The sequence below is a fragment of the Vanrija pseudolonga genome, chromosome 7, assembly GCF_020906515.1.
Source record: "Vanrija pseudolonga chromosome 7, complete sequence".
Lineage (NCBI taxonomy): Eukaryota > Fungi > Basidiomycota > Tremellomycetes > Trichosporonales > Trichosporonaceae > Vanrija > Vanrija pseudolonga.
In genome coordinates this window covers 1,833,722-1,851,679 of record NC_085855.1, presented here as the reverse complement: position 1 = coordinate 1,851,679, position 17,958 = coordinate 1,833,722, and the positions used below count along the sequence as shown (strand labels likewise).

General features: G+C 63.0%; 8 protein-coding genes across 8 annotated transcripts; 3 read left to right on the top strand and 5 right to left on the bottom strand.

Moving 5' to 3' along the window:
* Positions 1 to 26: 26 nt before the first annotated feature.
* Positions 27 to 1,563, bottom strand: LOC62_07G009594 (uncharacterized protein). The gene is made up of 2 exons (XM_062776147.1): positions 607 to 1,563; positions 27 to 556 (listed from the first exon to the last, which is right to left on the bottom strand). The coding sequence occupies exons 1-2, from the start codon at positions 1,540 to 1,542 to the stop codon at positions 359 to 361; spliced, it is 1,134 nt and encodes a 377-aa protein (XP_062632131.1). The 5' UTR covers positions 1,543 to 1,563; the 3' UTR covers positions 27 to 358.
* A 207-nt stretch (positions 1,564 to 1,770) lies between these two features.
* Positions 1,771 to 4,222, bottom strand: LOC62_07G009593 (uncharacterized protein). The gene is made up of 5 exons (XM_062776146.1): positions 3,764 to 4,222; positions 3,563 to 3,702; positions 3,414 to 3,512; positions 3,173 to 3,350; positions 1,771 to 2,800 (listed from the first exon to the last, which is right to left on the bottom strand). Exons 1-5 carry the CDS (start codon positions 4,130 to 4,132, stop codon positions 1,961 to 1,963), a joined length of 1,626 nt encoding a protein of 541 aa, XP_062632130.1. The 5' UTR covers positions 4,133 to 4,222; the 3' UTR covers positions 1,771 to 1,960.
* A 2,878-nt stretch (positions 4,223 to 7,100) lies between these two features.
* Positions 7,101 to 7,855, top strand: mpaDE_1 (Cytochrome P450 monooxygenase mpaDE; the record flags this gene model as incomplete). Its single annotated transcript, XM_062776145.1, has 3 exons — positions 7,101 to 7,175; positions 7,221 to 7,643; positions 7,688 to 7,855. The coding sequence occupies 3 exons, from the start codon at positions 7,101 to 7,103 to the stop codon at positions 7,853 to 7,855; spliced, it is 666 nt and encodes a 221-aa protein (XP_062632129.1).
* Positions 7,856 to 9,775: 1,920 nt separating this feature from the next.
* On the top strand, positions 9,776 to 11,494 carry mfs1_2 (MFS siderochrome iron transporter 1; the record flags this gene model as incomplete). The annotated part of the gene is made up of 2 exons (XM_062776144.1): positions 9,776 to 9,988; positions 10,088 to 11,494. 2 exons carry the CDS (start codon positions 9,776 to 9,778, stop codon positions 11,492 to 11,494), a joined length of 1,620 nt encoding a protein of 539 aa, XP_062632128.1.
* Positions 11,495 to 11,627: 133 nt separating this feature from the next.
* On the bottom strand, positions 11,628 to 12,117 carry LOC62_07G009590 (uncharacterized protein; the record flags this gene model as incomplete). Its single annotated transcript, XM_062776143.1, has 3 exons — positions 11,628 to 11,926; positions 11,973 to 12,044; positions 12,084 to 12,117. The coding sequence occupies 3 exons, from the start codon at positions 12,115 to 12,117 to the stop codon at positions 11,628 to 11,630; spliced, it is 405 nt and encodes a 134-aa protein (XP_062632127.1).
* A 643-nt stretch (positions 12,118 to 12,760) lies between these two features.
* Positions 12,761 to 13,915, bottom strand: LOC62_07G009589 (uncharacterized protein; the record flags this gene model as incomplete). Its single annotated transcript, XM_062776142.1, has 1 exon — positions 12,761 to 13,915. One exon carries the CDS (start codon positions 13,913 to 13,915, stop codon positions 12,761 to 12,763), a length of 1,155 nt encoding a protein of 384 aa, XP_062632126.1.
* An 822-nt stretch (positions 13,916 to 14,737) lies between these two features.
* On the bottom strand, positions 14,738 to 15,721 carry LOC62_07G009588 (uncharacterized protein; the record flags this gene model as incomplete). The annotated part of the gene is made up of 1 exon (XM_062776141.1): positions 14,738 to 15,721. The coding sequence occupies one exon, from the start codon at positions 15,719 to 15,721 to the stop codon at positions 14,738 to 14,740; it is 984 nt and encodes a 327-aa protein (XP_062632125.1).
* A 547-nt stretch (positions 15,722 to 16,268) lies between these two features.
* On the top strand, positions 16,269 to 17,471 carry LOC62_07G009587 (uncharacterized protein; the record flags this gene model as incomplete). The annotated part of the gene is made up of 3 exons (XM_062776140.1): positions 16,269 to 16,351; positions 16,386 to 16,445; positions 16,490 to 17,471. The coding sequence occupies 3 exons, from the start codon at positions 16,269 to 16,271 to the stop codon at positions 17,469 to 17,471; spliced, it is 1,125 nt and encodes a 374-aa protein (XP_062632124.1).
* Positions 17,472 to 17,958: the final 487 nt, after the last annotated feature.

Sequence of the window (17,958 nt, the reverse complement as noted above, 5' to 3'; positions counted from 1 at the left end):
TAGATGACACATGACGTGCATGTACAGGGGTGGTACAGGATGGGTACAAGGATACAGGGGATGGTGTGTGGTGTTAACGTGGTGTGGTATGGCTCTTGTCATGTGGCATTGGCCTTGTTGTGTGCGTCCTGTGGTGATTGTTGGGTACAGTGATTGATGGTGGTGCTGCCGCGTCGGCTGTGTTTACATTTTGTGAATCCGAGTGACCCCGTCGCCAAGGTGGCAAGGTCGTTATTGTCCGTGATGTGCGCTAGCGTGCGCTTTTGTGTCATTGTCCTCTGGCATGCTCAGTGCCGTGGTGTAGGCCGTGGAAGCTGTCGCCCGTGCCAGTCGTCGTGTCGTTATCCCCCGCGCCGCGCTACACCTGGGTGTCGAGGGTAAACTGCTCGTCGCCGACATAACGGCGATACCCCTCCAAGCTCACAAAGCTCGCGTTCGCGATGGGCAAGGCACACCGCGCGCGAATGTCCAGCTTCCACTGCGCCGTGTCGTCGTCGGCGGTGGCGTCGTAAAATCTGGAAGTGTACGCGATCTCCTCGTCCGCCGCGGCAGAGTACTAGCTCGTTGTCAGCGCGCCGCACTGCCCCACTCGACGCCGCCACTCACAAAGCTCTCCAGCGCGTCCTTGATCACCGCCTCAATCCAGCTGCCCACGGCGGCACAGTCGACGAACACCCACCGCACGCCGCGCTCAAGCGACGCGAACATGCCCTCCGCGGTGCCGCCCGTGGCCGCGTTGAGGAGGTACGACTTCCACAGGGCGTCCTCTCCGAGCGGCTCCGGCGTGGCGGCGACGCACTTGTCATCGAACACCACCACGACCTCCTCCACGCTCTCCGGGAGAGCGGGGAGCGCGAGCACGTCGACGGGGAACGGGCCGGCCGCGGCGGCGTCGAAAGCGTAGTTGAGCACCACGCGCCGCGTGCCGTGCGGCACGTGCACCTCGGCGGCGGTGGCGGCCTGTCCCAGCTGTCCCATAACGACGCTGTGGAACACCACCAGCGTGCCCGCCGCGCCCATGACGCGGGGGTACTCGTTCCCGCCGACCAGGCGCAGCGTGGCAGCGTGACGGGCGAGCACGACCCCCGAGTCGGCGAGCGCGGGCGGGATCGGCGCGAGGAAGGTGACGACGCGGGCGCGCGACAGCAGGCGCGAGAGGGCGCGGTCGAAGGGAATGTCGGGGTTGGGCAGGGGCGCGATGTCGCGCGCGAGCACGCGGCGCCCGCACGGCAGGCAGACGAGGACGTTGGCGCATGTGTCGGCGTCGTCTGCGCCGTCGAGCGCCGCGTCGAGCTCGTCGCGCATGTCGTCGTCTGGCGTGCAGGAAGGAGGCGAATCCGAGACCACGATGTGCGCATACAGCCTTCCGGCTAGGCGCGACCGCAGGGCACGGCACGTCTGCGAGAGGGATAGCTGGGCTGCCGGGGTGGCGAAGGATATCACCAGGTCGAGGAGGTGCGGGAAGGCCGCCGCGTCCAGCGCTAGTGGGGGACGGGCGGGCGGGGGGACGTACCCGAACTTGCGCTTCGTCTTGCGGCCCATCTCGTGTGTGTGGGCGAGGTGGGGTGGCAAACTGCAAGGAAAAAGTTGGTCGTCGTCTGGCAAAACGGGCACGACAACAACAAATGTTGCGATTATGACGCACGCGAGCACGTGATTTGCACGCGGGCGACGCGTGGCTCCGCACGTGGATGGTCAAATCGATCAAATCTGAACCGGACCAACGGCCGAATCGGCCCGCCCCGCCAGCCCTATTGTCCCTCCCCTACAAGCCATGCGAAATACATCCCAGAAAGTCCAACTGTATTGCAGTACCAAAACTATGCACTGTTAGCTGCACAAGCAGCCTGTCTATGTGTGCCACCGCCCGCGCAAGGGGTATGGAGCGACACTGCTCCTTGCGCGGTAAACTCAGGCCTCAAGGCCTCGCCCGCCTCGCTCCGCTCGGCCCGCCGGCCGCTCAATGCGAGATAATCGCGGCAATCGCAAAGTCGTGCTTGCCGTTCTTGTCCGCCGTGTTCTCGGAAATCTCACAAGTAACACTGTGTTTGCCTGGCGGCGCACGGTCCGTAACCACCGCCAGAGTCGAGATACAGATAAACTTCCAGGTCGACACAATCTCGACCGCTTCGTTCTTCTTGTCGTCGATCCAACACTTTGCGTTGCCATAGTTCTGGTCGCAGCGGAGGTGGAACAGCGACACGATACCCGCGTGCACGTCAATGTTGTCAAACGTGATCTGGGCGCCGACCTTGTCCGACTTCCAGTAGTGCTTGTCCTTTGTGACGACGTGCTCCCACCCGTCGTTCTTGCTCGGGCGCATGACGGGCAGTCCGTCGTCGGCGATCACGTCGGTCGTTTGGCAGAACGCCGAGCCCTCGGGGCGCACCTTGTTGTTGTACACCCAGTTCTGGTTGATGCGGAGCGAGGGGAGCGTGAACGGGTCCCACGCGTGGTTGAGCGACGTGCCCGACACCTCGGGGTAGGGCAACCAGTGCTTGTCGTACTCGCTCACACGCTCGGGGTCGAAGCCCGGCAGGTCCTTGCCGTTCTCGTCCTTGAGCTGCGCCGCCTCGGGCTTGTACTGCTCGATTGGGTGCGGCACGAGGCCCAGCTCGACCTCCTCGGCGGAGCGGCACGCCTCGCGCATAAGGTACCGGTAGAGAATGTCGGCCATGTACATGTGTCCGTACTCGTTCGGGTGCCGAATGTCGGGCTTGTCGTACCGCAGGATGCGCTCGTCGACATACTGCAGCATGTACGGGTACATGAAGGTGCGCATCGAGAGGCGCGGAATGTCCTGCGGGCGGGAGTCAGCGCAAACGCAGCGCGGTGTTTGGTGGGCTCGGAATGGAGGTCGGTGCGTGCACGAGGTTATCGTCGGCGGCGGCGGCGCCCCAGAGATGGGCGGCGTCACCGACGCCGACGGCAGGGCGCCTCACAGTCGCGATCACCGACGGCGCCGCCCACGCCGACGCCACTATGCACGCCCGCGACGGCTCGAGATAGATAACGGCCTATCGAGCTATCACGACGTGATGCTCAATGGATCCGCGACGCTACCGCGTTAGCTCCGCCCCGCGCCGCGGGTCGTCCCTGACGACTTGGCAGCTTGTCCCGTCGTGCCGAGATCCACCCTGCGGCGACTTGTGAAATAATAATCCCCACTTACATAGTATTCAGACACGACGTTGTGGAGGTGTGCAGCGTTTGCGTAGTCGGCGCCGGATCCAAACGACGACATCATCATGACGGCGTTGTCGGGTCTGTTGGACAGCAGCTGGCGGACGAAAAGCTCGGTGTAGCCGATCGTGTCGCCCGTCTCGCCCGCGTTTTTCACATGTTGGGCACTGGGGGCACGTCAGTGGGGGTTCCTTTCCAGCGCGGCGCGGCGCGGCGCAGCGCTGACTCACTTCTCAATGTCGTTGACGGCTGACTCGATAATGTACATGTCGGCGTTGGTGGGCGAGTGCAGTTGGTAACAATTTGAGAAGTAGTCTGAGCCGTGGCCGCTGGGACGGTCAGTCCGTGCGCACCAAACGCAAGGCCGTGCGTGACTCACGGAATGCCAACGTTGAGGACCGTGACGTTGGGGTACGTCTTGCGGAGCGACCTTTGCAGGTAGTCGGTGTACTTTTCTCCTCCATTTGTCTTGTTGACGCCGTGGCCGCCCGTGATGGAGCCGCCGATCACAGAGATGACCTGGGCGAGGGAAAGGGCGTCAGTGCCAAGAAGGCCTAGACACGCGACGAGGGCGACTCACAAATGGTTCCTGGTTGATCAAGCGGCGGAGGGCACGGCGCATGCGGATACCGCTGCCAGCGTGCGCGACGCTCATCTCGAGACTGATACGGCCCCAGCGGTCGTCGAGGTCGCGCAGCTCGCCCGCAGCATGGGGCAGCGCCTCGCACAGCTCGGCATACCGTGGCGACTTTGTCGTCTTGAAGCCCGTTTGTGGTGTGCTACCTGTAGCGCGGAAGCGGTCGACCCAGACCTTGCCGACCGTGACGGGGTTGGAGACTGTGTCGGTGGTGACGAGGAGGAGGAAGAAGCCCGAGAGCCAGATGCCGCCGAGGACGAGGGAGAAGAACAGGATGGGGCGCGCGTAGCGCAGGTTTCTGATGGCGCGCATCGTGTGTGGGGTGGTGAGCAGAGCCAGCTGCTGCGGGCTGCGGCGGCGACGCGGTTGTATTAAAGTGTACAGAGACAAGATTGAGAGTTGTGTGTGTGCGTGAGGGCTTCTAGATGTAAATGCTGGCGATTGGCGGCAGAGTGAGGCGCAAGCAGAGTGAATGGGCGGCCGGCAGGGGGTCAGGAGCCAAGCAACAACAGCAGGACCCAGAACGCAGAGGCACCGACCCGACAGCCAGCAGCAAGCAAGCAGCAGCACAACATTGTCGCACTTTGCATTCTGTTGCCCCTGGCTGCCTGGACACGATGCCACGGATCCTCAGAGGGGCCGGGGGGGGGGGATGGGCACGCACACGGGGGAGGGAAGGAATGCCGGCAGAAGGATGCCATGGCCATCCAACACGCGCCCAGAGCCCAGAACGCCAGAGGGCAACACCGACGCCCCTGTTGGCGCCCCGAGATGCACGTCGTCGGGGGGGTCGGTCGGCCAACCCCCGCCAGCCGCTGCCCTTTACGTCGTTTACCATGATCCAGGACCAGGGAACGCAGTCGGTCGGTCGGATTGCTGGCATGACGCTTGGCTCTGGGCGTGCGCAGTGCATGCTGCCCTACCCGTGAGATTGCGAGGGGTAGCCGTGAATGTGTAGCCGTGTCGCAGGCAATAGCCGTGTCATGGCCGCTAGACCGGGGGGGGGGGGGGGGCAGGCGGGCACTCCTAGAGTCAGGTACCGATGGCCCATCGATCCAGCGACAATCAAGCAGCAAACTGGAGGGGGGCCGGGCGCGACGCGGCGCAGCAGAGGCCTCGTTGGACGGGAGCAGCAGCAGCACAGCTCGGCTCGTCGTCGTCGTCGGTCGTCGCGCCGTGCGTTATTGCCTCACTTTGTCCCCATTTTACCCTGGCTTGGAACAAGCCAAAGACGGACAAGCCGGCAGCCCGAAGGCCTTGGCACGGCCGTCTCTACGCCACGCAACAACGCCCACTCTGGCGCATCTGGCGTCAGCAGCATAAGCAAAACCTAAACTCTGTCGGGGCGCAGATTAGCTACTGGCAGCAAACAAGCTTCACCGGCGCATCCCTGGCGAGGGCGACAAGGTTCAAACCCCGCCTGTCGCCTGTTGGTGGGGGGGGGGGGTTAACCACTGCTGGCGGCGGCATCTGCTCGCTCCTCGCATCGAAACACCAAAATCAAAAAACCCCATCCACGTCGTAGCCCCCAGCCAGCCAGCCTGCCCGCTCCCCCGCTCCCCCCCTCCCCGCAACATCCCGCCCCTGTCGTTAGAGACACAAACGACGCACACGACACGCACACGACGCGCGCGGGAAGGGGACTGCGTGCGTGGGTGCTGCACAGCATGACTTGTGCGCGCTGACGGACATGGATGCATACATAGAACAGAGCTAACAGCCTGCTACTACACTCCAACCCGCGCCGCCCCTAAATAACATTTGTGGCCGCTTGGCATGCATGCAAGCGCCACCGCGCCAGGGTGGGCAATGGCGCAAGTGGCCTAGATCTCTGCTGCGGATGGCCCAAGACGCCTGCTTTGGCTCGAGGCGTCAGGGCGGGCAGTGGTGGCGCAGAGTTCTTCTTCTCGCCGCGCTTGGCCGCCGCCAGCAAGTAACAGGCTCACTGGGTCACTGGGCGAGGCGACAAGCGGCAGCCGTGCGGCCAGGTGCGATGCGATAAGCCACGGACGGCCCTAGGTTCTTTTGCTGAGGGTTCTCCGTCTCGCTGTTGCTCCGCCGTCAGTTGCCGCCATTCAACATTGTTGAATTGGGGCGCTAAGGCCGAGAGGGTTGTCACTCACACAACAAGCCAGCCAGCCAGCAAGCAAGCACTGAGTGGTGGTGATGACTCGGTCCTGGTATTGTATTGTTTCAAACACCTCGCAGCTGGATTGTTTCCAGAAGACGTAAAGGCCAATTTGAGGTCATGCGACAGCGCTAACATTACAACATTCCCCGGCAGGCAGGCTCCTATTGACTCGTGCAAAGGTAATCGGCCCGCCCGACGGCATGCCTCCATACATATCTAGTTAGGTGGGCAACGTACTGGTCTGCGCTTGCTCGCCATGCTCGTCAGCGACGCCGTCGTCGTCGTCACCGGCGCCGGCGTGTGCAGCGTCCAGGCACTCGCTAGCAGTCCGACTGGCGTAGGGCACGGGCAAGGCAGACGCCGGGCGGTGACGCGGACGCGGACGCGTCTGGGGATGGTGCCGAGGCAAGGGCATCGAGCGGCTGCAGCGTGTGCGGGGCCGCGATACATGCAACGCCTGCCTGCCGGCCGGCCTGCGGCGTCTGAATTGCAGCCGTATCAGCCGTTGCTCGGCACACGCGCGCGTCGCACGCACGCAGATCGACGCGTCGTCGCGCGACCGAACAGGCTGGCTGGCGAGGCTGGATTGTGTCACCGGGTCGCCGTTGATTCAGACGCCCACGCCCATTCAACCGCACAGCCGTCGACATGACACTAGTCGTACTCTGCATACAAAGCCTGCGCCGAGATCCGAGACATTGGCATGTTTCATTCATGTGCCGGCGTCGCCCACAAGCATAAGCGGGTCAAGCGGGTGCAAGCTGTACGGCGACACGGGGCCCAGTACGCCCCAGCGGGCTGGAAGGGCCGGGGACCTGCCGACGACACTGACACTCACGCATGCACCGGGTACATATCGCCGTGCACATGCACATGCAGCAGCGCTCATACCCCCTGCTACGTGTGTACGTGCACGCGACTGATATCGAGTGCCGGGATGATGCACATACACCAGCTCGCCCCGCCAGCGAAGTAGCTATGACGACATCGCCGCCGCGCTTGGCGAGGGTGCCGATCGAGCAGCAGCAGCAGCAGCAATCAATCGCGGGCTCGTGATGGTGCCCGTCTCCGCGCTCTTGGCATCACAACACCGCCGCGGCAACAACTCCACCATCGACTCTCCACCACACGACCACCACCACCACCACCATGTCCGTCGTCAAGCTCTCGGTGGTGAAGACGGGCCAGCTATCGTCGGGGCCAGTCCTGAGCTATCTCATCGAGGTGGGCCGGGCGTCCCTTCTAACCTTCGCCCGCTCACACTCCCAGCACCCGTCGGGCAAGAACCTAGTCTACGGCCTGGGCCTCAAGTCCGACCTGTCGTCCTACCCGCCATCAACGCACGCCGAGATCAAGGCGGCGGCAGCGATCCCGCCAAACACCGACCTGGCGTGGCGGCTCGAGGAGGCAGAGCGCGAGCGCGACACGATCGCAGGCACGATCCTGCCCTCGACGCACTGGACGCACATCGGCGCGCCGCTCCACTTCCTCCCTTCCTCCGAAGTGGTGGTGGGTAAGGGCGTGCTCGCCAGCTTGCCGGGATACCCCGTCAACGAGGCCGCGAGCTTCCTCCACCTCGACCTGCCGGACAAGGCGCGCACCGTGCGCGAGGTGGCCGGCAAGGCGGTGGTCGGGAGCAGGGAGGGCGTGGATTACTTTGGTGATGGGAGCGTGCTGGTGCTCAATGGCGAGGTGGGTGGGAGCGGAGCAGATGGGGCACTGCTGACACCCCCCAGACACCCGGCACCCTCGACACCCTCGTACGCACCGTCGCCGGACCCGTCCTACTCGTCGGCGCCGAAGGGCGCAAGGCCGACGACGCAGAGGTGTTATCCACCGCCGACGTCGCGCTCGAGAAGCGCCTCGACGCCGAGGGGCCGTGGGAGGTGGCGCTGGTCGCGTAGGCGCGCGGCGGTGTGGGTGGTTGACGGCGGTTGGGACAGTGTCATGAAGTCGGCAGGATGCACACGTGCACGTGGGGCTTCAGCTAGGTAGCGTCGCGGTGCGCAAGCGTGCCATGTGAAGCATGAGCAACGACACAACACAAACAACAGGCGGAGATGTACAAGTTGGTGTCGTGTGGAGGTGTGTGGGGTCAGTATGTCAAGGTGGGGAGGGGACGGCTACGGCCCGACACCGAGCGGCACGCAGGGCGCCCCTCGTCACCCGCCGACGGCTCGCGCCCGGCACAGCGCCACCACCGGCGACTGGGCAAGCGACCCCGAAGCTCAGCGGCGCGCGCGTGCGACCCTCAACGGCGTGCCTAACCGAGCCTGCCTAACGGCAGACATCATACCGAGGTGGCGTCGTCGATCTGGAATGGCAGCGCTGGACGAAGAGGCGGGGTCGCGACATTCGTTCGTGTTTGTGCGCGAGCGAGTCCAGTCCACCTCGGGTGCATCCACCCACCTCGGGGTGGACGCACGCGGGCGCGCGCCCACTGGGTGCTGCGCACGTACCTCGGCGTTGTGTGTGGTGGAGGAGATGCCGCCTCGGCTTGTCCGAGGGGTGGTGTCGCTACGGCGCCGCGCCGCGCACCTGCCGCCGTAACGAGCCGAGCCAACAAATTTCAACGCCAGGTGCGGGGTGACGAGCAACGTTGCCGCGCGGCGTCGTCGATCCAGAGCAAGCAACGCCGTGCAAAAAGTGGTCCTGATGCACCCGGCGCGACGGCAAGCCGGCGGCTGCTTTGCTCTGCTCTGCAGGCCTGGAAATCGGGATACCGGCCGGCTGGCGGGGGCAGATCACCCACCCACCACCACGACCGGCCGGCGGCTGATCCGAGTGGACGGCAGGTGTAACTGATCACGCCAGTGTGCGCGATCGCCATGTCGCCAGCAACCCAGGCGCCAGTTAGACCGCGACTATTGCATTCAACATTGTACAAGCCGCATGCCGACAGCGCAGCGAGTGACTGTGTCGCTGCGCACGGACGGGGCTGACTGTGCTGCGCCGCGTGCATGCATGCATGCTCCTCGCTCTGCTGGGCGAAGTGGCGAGCTCGCACGTCGCTACACACCGCGCGCACGCACGCACACCTCGATTCGGAGGAGCAGCGCTTGGCGTGTGCTCATCGAGCGCGGCGTCGACGACACGAGCGCTACCCGTCGGAGCGTTCCACGGCCTCCGGACGGCTAGATAGATATGCAGGCAGGCTGCCTGCTCACACGCGTCGGGATGGGCAGCGATGGCGACGGGGGGGGGGGGTGACTTTGATTTCCATTGCGCTGGGTGGCGCGGCGGCGCAGGCGAGGCGAGGCTCGGGACATGCACCTGGCCGGCGTCACTCATCTCGGCGTTGAGTATGCACGACTTGCGATTGCGCCATGCCCGCCTGCCATGCTACAGTGCAGTGGAGGGGCTCCCTCCCAAAATCCGGAATAATCTACGATGCCGTGCGATGTCGTACTGATTGATGCGTGTGGATGGTTCCGAGAATCCAATCGGGACGCGCGCCAAGCCGGGAGCGAAGCCGATGTAGAGCCGCCTGCACCTGCCTGCCTCTGCCTGCAGCAACCTTGCACTTATAGATAGACAAAATCTGCACGTCGCACATGGCAATAACATGACGCCATGCCGTGCTCATCGCTGGATATCACCCACCCCGCACGCCATGCAATTTACCGATTCGCAAGGCGGCGCTCGCTGGGTAGTAGCGGCGATTAGCTGCGCGCCGTAGGCGAGGTTGTAGTGGAGTTTGGCGACGACGACGTAGTGCGCGGCCACTGCTCCGTTACGCGCTGCTGATATCATTTAAGTAGCGCGTGAGTGGGCACTGCGGACCGTATCAGCCAGCGACCAGCAGCAGCATACCCACAAGCACCATGGCTACCAAGCACCACACAGGCGACATTGACGCCGACGTCGAGAAAAAGGTCGTCCTCCCCGGCCGCTCTAGCGCCGACGCCGACGCCGACGCCGTCAACAAGGTCAACTATGACGAGACGCGCTCCGTGTCCGACGACGGCCTGACTGCGCTGCCCAAGGGCACGTTTGACCCGGTCTACGAGGCCAAGGCGCGCGTGTTGAACGAGGCGGTGAGTGGTGGCGTGTGGCTGGGTCTGGGTCGAACGGCGCGAGCTCGCCATGTCGACCCGCCTAACCTCCCCCTCACACCCCGCTGACTCCTCGCCCAGATCCAGGAGATCGGAATGGGATGGTACCAGTGGCAGCTGTTCATCGTTGTCGGCTTCGGCTGGGCGGCCGACCAGCTCTGGCCCACGGCCGGAGGCCTGACCTACCCATCCCTCGTGAACGAGTTCAAGCCGTCCAAGGGCCCGACATGGCAGCTTGCCGGCAACATTGGTATCCTGTTCGGCGCGCTTTTCTGGGGCTTCTCCTCGGACATCATTGGACGGCGGTACGCCTTCAACATCACGCTCGCGATCACGGGCGTGTTCGGCATGGTGGCGGCCTCGTCGACCAACTGGGTCATGGTGTGCTCGTTCAAGGCGCTGTGGTACTTTGGCGTGGGCGGCAACCTGCCTGTCGACTCGGCGCTCTTCATCGAGTTCCTCCCCAAGTCGCACCAGTTCCTGCTGACCGTGCTGTCCGTCGACTGGTCGCTCGCGTCGCTGCTCGCCAACCTCATCGCGTGGCCCATCCTCGGCAACCTGACCTGCCCGCAGAAGGCGACCTGCGTGCGCAAGGACAACATGGGCTGGCGCTACTTCCTCATCGCGATGGGCGGCGTCACGTTCGTCATGTTCGCGATCCGCTTCTTCTTCTTCACCATCTTCGAGTCGCCCAAGTTCCTCATGGGCAAGGGCAAGGACGAGGAGGCCGTGCGCGTCGTGCACGAGGTCGCGCGCCGCAACGGCAAGACGTCCAACCTTACCCTCGCCGACCTCAAGGCGTGTGAGCCAGAGGGATACGTTGCCGAGACGGACGCCGCCGCCATCGTCAAGCGCCGCCTCGAGGTCGTCAAGTTCACCCGCGTGCGCGACCTCTTCCGCGGACGCAAGCTCGCCTGGTCGACCACGCTGCTTATCCTCATCTGGGGCTTCATCGGCCTCGCGTACCCCCTGTACAACGGCTTCGTGACGTACCTGCTCGCGCAGAAGGGCGCCAACTTTGGGAAGTCGTCCCCGAGCATCACGTACCGCAACTCGACCATCATCGCGGCCATGGGCGTGCCCGGCGCGCTGATTGGTGCGTTCCTCACCGAGCAGCCGCGTATCGGCCGCAAGGGCGCCCTCGCGTTCGCCATCCTCATGTCGGGTGTCTTCCTCTTCCTCACCACCACCGCCAAGACGCTCAACGCCTACCTCGGGTTCAACTGCGGCTGGTCGGTCTTCTCCACCATGATGTACTCGATCCTCTACTCGTTCACCCCCGAGCTCTTCCCCACCTCGCACCGCGGAACCGGCAACGCCCTCACCGCGTCCGCCAACCGTCTCTTCTCGGTGTTCTCGCCCGTCATCGCCATGTACGCAAACCTCAACACCCCCGTCCCAGTGTACGTCTCGGGCGCACTCTTCTTCGCTGCGGGTCTGCTGGTCATCGTCCTCCCCTTCGAGTCGCGCGGCAAGGCTGCTTTGTAATCTGGTCTCGTGATTGATCAATCGGTTTCTAGTGTTTCTTCGGTTTATCTCAGTAGTAGTGTCAGTATGTCATTGCTCAGAGTGGGAAAAGTTGCCACAGGTGCATTGTCCAAAGCTGCCCACCACGAAGCATCTAAACCAGGCATTGCCCGTGCACTTCCATGCCGAGCAGGAGCGCAGCCGTCGGAACGTCACAGACCGGCGCCGGAACCACGGTACCAAACATCGGATCGTCGAGCCACCGGATGATGACGATGATGAAGAGCACGCAGCGCATAAAGCCAAAGCCGACCATCATCCCGAAGTCGGCGAACGCGACCACCACCCAGACGAAGCTGATGAACGCGTGGAAAGCGAGGGTCGCGAGCCACCAGAGGCAAGCCTTGATGGCTGGCTTGGCGCCCATCCAGAGCACGACAGCGGCGTAACCGTCTACATGGAGTGAGCGGAGTGAAAGGGAGGAAAGGGAAGCACGTACGCGTCACGACGAACATTGAGACCCACACGATCGCGAGCACCCGTAATCCGACCTCGGCCCAGGCGATGTTGTCTGGGGTCGTCAGCGCTCTTCCAGGAGACTCGGACTCACCCCGCCTCTCTCCCTGCACTCCGGCGTCCTCCATGGCTCCTGGAACTGAGGCAACGGGGGCACGACGTCCAAGGAAGCGAAACAAGGGTGAAGGTTCGCTTGGGGGATGACGGCGAGTTCGAGCTCCTCGTCCTGGTCGTTGAGGAGGTGTGGCTGGCTGTGGCTGGAATTCGCGGCCGTTCTCCACGGTCCCTGTTCAGTGGTAATGATGAGGGGCGGGGAGACTTGTGGAGGAGAAGGCGTGGTTGGAGAGTGTGCGGTGGAGGGTTGGGAGAGAGCGAGCGCCGGTGGGGAGTCGGTGGATTGTGGGGGAAGAAGCATGCCTGGATGGCGTGTGTGGGTCGACTATGCGGTGCGCCGGTGCGAGAGCGTGTGCCCGCCGTGACGGATCCCTTCATATCATCCGCTCCTTCTCCCTTCACACACAGGTCGACGGGGATGCCGTGCATTTGTCTGGGACGAAGTCGGTGTCCCAAATGGACGGGCAATGAGTCGCGGCGTGGCGAGTGTGGCAGTTGGAGATACGGAAACGGTTGCATGCCTTGACACCCCTTCCGCCCCCCGCCCTTACGCTATGGATTCGCTCACCCCTAGCCTTCTACCAGAAGTTTAGGTCCTTCTCTGCCTAACGCCAACCTACGCTTGACCTCATCGCCGCCCTCATCATCACTCTCAGGCTACTCATACCAACACCAGCCGCGCAGGAGTTCATTGATCTCGCCGAAGGTGACATCGTCGGTGGCGGAGCGGATAGCCACTTCGTGGATGATGTACCTGACCTCGTTGTCAAGATTGACCTGGTATTCAGGGCGAGGAAAGCGGAGGTCTTGGATGCCTATGATCTTGACTCGCTTCGGGTGGTGCTGGTGCTGGGATGTAACGAGGGTACCCAGCAGCTCGATGAGCCACTCGCGGCGGCGGGTGTCGTGGTTGACATACCGGCCCGTCACTCCGAGGAAGCGCTTCATGGCCGCCACACTTTCGACACGCTCCTGTCGCCCGACGCCACACTTGGGGCCGAGGAAGTCAATGTTGACTTCCTTGGGCCTCTGTCCCTCGGCGAACAGGATCTGGGGATACACCCTGTCGTCGAACAGGTCCGCCCAGAAGCCCATAATGATGATGTCGAGGCGCTGAACCGAGGCCGGGACTACGATGGGGCTGTGCGAGTGGCGGTTGGGCACGAACGGGCCCGTCGGGTTGTTGAGAGCCCCGATACCACCGACAATGGCAAGGCTGGGGGCGGGGCGCGTGGGCAGGTCGCGGAAGAGGACGTCCAGGAGGGTCTGGTAGACCTCGGGGCGCCTGTCCGTGATGAGGGGGTAGAGCACCACGTGGTCGAGGTGAGGAAAGATCTTAGCAGCCATGAACATCGCCGCAATCATGGGGATGGGGATAACGGCCGAGCCCTCAAACTTGAGTTCGCGGACGTTGCGGAGCGCCCGGGCGGTCCGGGCCAGATACCGTTGATTCCACTCATCATTGTTCTTGTCGCGCGGGAGAAACTGCACACGTCCCCCGTCGTCCGGGACGATGGCAGGGAAGCTGGCGGGGTAGTTGGAATTGAAGGGCCTCATGACCTTGAACCAGCATTTGTCGCCGGCATCTGGCACAAATTTGTCCACTGCGTCGAGGAACGACTTGGACACGAGGCGAAGCGTGTGCGTGTCCTTGTTGTTAAAGTGGCACGCGACCAAGGGGAAGAAGTCGGGGTCGCTTACAATCCCCCCGTAGTTGATTGTGTTGGGGTCGGCGGTGGCTGTAGTAGCGGAGGAAGTGCTCGCTTCGACGGCAGTCGAGTTGGTGGTGGCGTCGGCGGTGGTGGGGCTCATGTTGAACCCGTCTGTTGGGTTGCACGAAACGTGATGACTGATGAACGAATCGCGAACAGCGGCTGCTGAACGGTTCGTGATCGGTCGACTCCGGGAGGGCGGAAGCGACGGATGGATGAGCCCGACTGGCGGGTCTCCGAGGGGAAGGAGAGGTGGCCTGAGGACTGACGGAGTCGCGCGGTATGCGCGGCTGCGGCAAGGTGTTCGGGGAGAACGCTGCAACGCCAGAGTGGAGTAGGGCTATCGTGTCAGCAAGCTCCTCAAGGGGGTCTACCTCACAGCTGGGTTGATGAGGAGTCGAGTCGGTGGGAGTGGGTGGGGGTGTTGTGGTGGTGAGAGTGGTGTGGTGGTCGAAAGTGTGGTGTGGAGGGGGGTGTGAGAGTGGTTATGAGGAAAGAGAAGAGACGAGTGAGGGAGTGGTTGGTGGTTAAGACCGTTTGGGTAGACAATGAGCTGATGGTTGAAAGAAATCAGAGATTGATGGTGTTGACTGACGCAGTCTGGGATTGACAAAAGGCGCACAACACGACAACACGACAACAACGACGCGGTGCGCACCGCCGCCGCTGATGGCACCGCACTCGCAACTCCTTCACACCGTCGCACCTCTATCCCACTCTACCCATTTTTAGGAATTATTCCCAGTGCGTGGAGACGTGTGGGGTGTGCGTGCATGGGTCCACGGCGAGGTGTAGTGCTGCAAGAGAAACATTAATCCAGCAAATAGTCCCGACACGAGGCGATTAGGTCTGCGACTTGACTGGTGGTCGTACGCGTCTAATGCGGCCACCCAAGCACTATAATTCATGCCTAATGTGACAGCTAAGCAAACCGGACCCTCCTAAGGGTTGTGTCCCTCAACGCGTCGCCGACGGACCACCCGTGCACATCGAGCAAGTGCCGGAACCATCCCCTCTGAAACTCCTCCGAGAAGCTCACCGTGCCCGTATCATGCGCATCATACGTAAACAAGCCAGCTGCCTTGGCGAAGTCGACAAGCTGGATCTCCGAGCTGTCCCGAAACGCGTACACCAGGTCGTGCAGCCAGTGCTGGTTGAACCACACTGTCCGAAACGCCGCCTCGTGGGTAGGGGCGCCGTCGACAAACACCACGTGGAGGCGGGTATCCGCCGTCTCGTGTGCCGAGTGGAAGGGGAGCGCGATACGCGGGGCGTAGAAAACAGAGTCGTGTGGCTGGGTTGCCACGCGGACGCAGAGGCGGACGGTGCGGACGGCGCGCGACACGAGGATTCTGGGGAAGCTCACACCAATAGGAGCGGTGCGGCCCGAGAATGAGCCGCGGAGGGGACAGAAGCCTGCGTGGATGGCCAGCTCGGTAGCGCGGGGCGCAGGTACCGCGTGGTCGTGGTATCGGTGGCACTTTCCCGGGAAGAGGACGACCCTGGCGATGCGCGAGTGTCCGATGGCGGCCTCGACGTCGTTCGCCGCACGGGGGTCGAAGAAGCCCATTCCGACGAGCGTGAGGGTGTTGGAGTGCTCGACAAGGTGCGGAATCGCCCCCTGGAGCGGGAGACGATCGGAGAACCCGTCAGCCGAGGAGCACTGCTCGAGGGGACGTTTGGGGGTGCTCGCGCGGATGACGCCGCCGACGCCCTCCAGCACGAGGTCGTGCGACAGGAGGGTATCGGCCGTGGCCTTGAGCCCGCGGGAGACGCGGCGGAGCGTGTACAGCGTCTCGCGGGTGCTATGGGCCGCTATTTTGTCGATGAGCTCCGGGAACCATGAGTGGTCCAGCAGGACGGCTGGAGAGGTGGTGGTGGTGGTAGCGGCGGCCGAGGCGGACATTGTGCTGGAATGGATGGAGTGTGGTGTAGACTCGCGAAGGACATGCCGCACTGTACTTGTACCCCCTCCACCGCCCACTTCTGGTACCCAGTTGAGTCGGGAGGCATGGTGCGAAGCTGGGGAGATGGCCACGCCGTAACGTCCGTTTCCACACACGCCGTCCGCAGCATCCATGTCGTCACCCCCCCCCAACGCCGCACACACGCTGGCCGCCACACCGACCACCGCACTGTAACCTCATCTCTCTCAGTGCACAAGTTCAGGCTACTGATGAGCCATGCAGACTCTTCTGCCATTGTTGGCTCGACACATGCATTGTACTGGTGACATGCACAGGGTGGAGGCTGACCGCCTAAGCCCATTTCATCGCCATCACCGCCTTGCTTCCGTCCTTGTTGTGGCCCACCATCAAAGTGGCAGTGTTTGTGTTATGTAGTGCACGGCGCATCTAACTTGCTCTTCCAACCACATCTCTCACTTGTCCAACTACATCTCATAGCTACACATTCACAGTATCCAACGCGCTTGACTACAGCAAGCGCCAAGCATGACCTACCTCGACACCGCGCCCCACTGGTACCAGCCACCCCCGCGCACACCGCGCAGCCGGCAGGCGGCGGCCAACGCTCGGTGAGTGGGCTCGTGTGATACGATCTGACACCAGTCCGCGTCTTGAAGACCTGCTTGCTACCCTTAACATGACTCCCCCGGCTATGAGCACAAGGTGAGGCAACGATCGACGGGGACGACATGACTGACCTGTCCCAGCGTCGAGGTGTCGCCGCCCCCGGCTCCTGTACCGGCTTGGGCTTCCCGCAAGCGATTCACGGCGACAGTTCCGCCGCCCACGAGACACGATCCCCATCGTCATGACCTTGCTTCAGCTAGCACAGGCGCCCCGCGCGGCGAGTCACAGCAAGCAGAGGCACCATACCAGGCGGCTCGACAGGTGCTGGGTGCTGCTAGCCCTCAGCCTACACCTCCCCAGCTGTTCTCCTTCCCGCCTTTCGACCCTTTCCTTAAGTCTCCAACCCAGCGCTATGCCCAGACCCCCAGGTGCGGTGATGCGTCGCCTCACTCACTCTTACCGATCACCCCGCCCCGTGACCCAGCGCCGACACTGAAGCCCGACGAGCGCGTGCCAGCGACTCCTCCCAAGCCGATCTGTATCCCTCTCCCCATCCCCTTCCGTGCACCGAGGTGCATTCCTATCCCTATCCCCTTCCGCACTTCGACCCCAGCGAGGCACACGACTGGTGCCATCATTCCTCCCCCAACGCTTCACGCTCCGCGCCCAGAGTACCCGGCTGCTCGGCGCATGGTCAACCCCGTTGGTGGTGAGGCTTCCCCATCGCTGTCGCCTTCACCGCAGTTCCCCAACTACGCCCGAACGCCAACTCCAGTGCGCGTCCCCCTCCCCTCGCTCAAGAGCATGCTCGACAGCCAGCCAGAGACCAACCACGAGGATCTCCAGTTCAGCCGCAGGATCGCCGTCGCCAAAGCCATCACGACCATCACACATTTCGGCCCCGCGTGGAAGAAGTCGTGCCTCTCCCTCATCAAGGCGTACATCGCCAGCAACCCCGAGGACGAGGACACGATCAAGGATGCCATTGGGAGCATCTGCGACACACGCTGCGCGTGCGTCCACCACTTGGCGCCGACCCACGGGGCCGAGGTGTACCTCCTGCCCTCCGGCTTTGTCGACTGCCGTTGTGGCTTCATCCCGCCGCCGACGAAGCGTGTATGAGCGAGCGCTGCTCATCCGCTTCAGCTCAAGGACAATAAGATAATATCTGAGCATCATGCCCCTGTACCCATCACAAACTCAGCATTCAACCCTCGCCGCCTCTGACGTGTTTTGTCTCCACTACATTCCGTTCACCCTCAGCTCCCCACCACCCATCCAGCCCATCTCCTCTCTCTGTCTTTCGTTATTGTCGAGTGGGTAGAAGCTTTGAGCTCCCCATAACCCGCAGTATGTCGTTGTCCTCGTTTCAGCATAAGTGGTGAAATGCATTGTTTGGCCAAGTACTGTGTGGGACAATAGGCTTGGACTTGCTGCGAAACGAGGTGCCACCACCGCATTCTCTGTCCAGCTTTCCCCGTGTCGACAGAGGGCGTTTAGGCCTGCAACTACACACCGTCAGACCACGGGACCGACTGTCGGCAGGCCCCGCCCTCTGATCTGGCGCCTTGTGCCGAGGGCGCAGATTGCGCCCTCGGGGTCTGTTTCT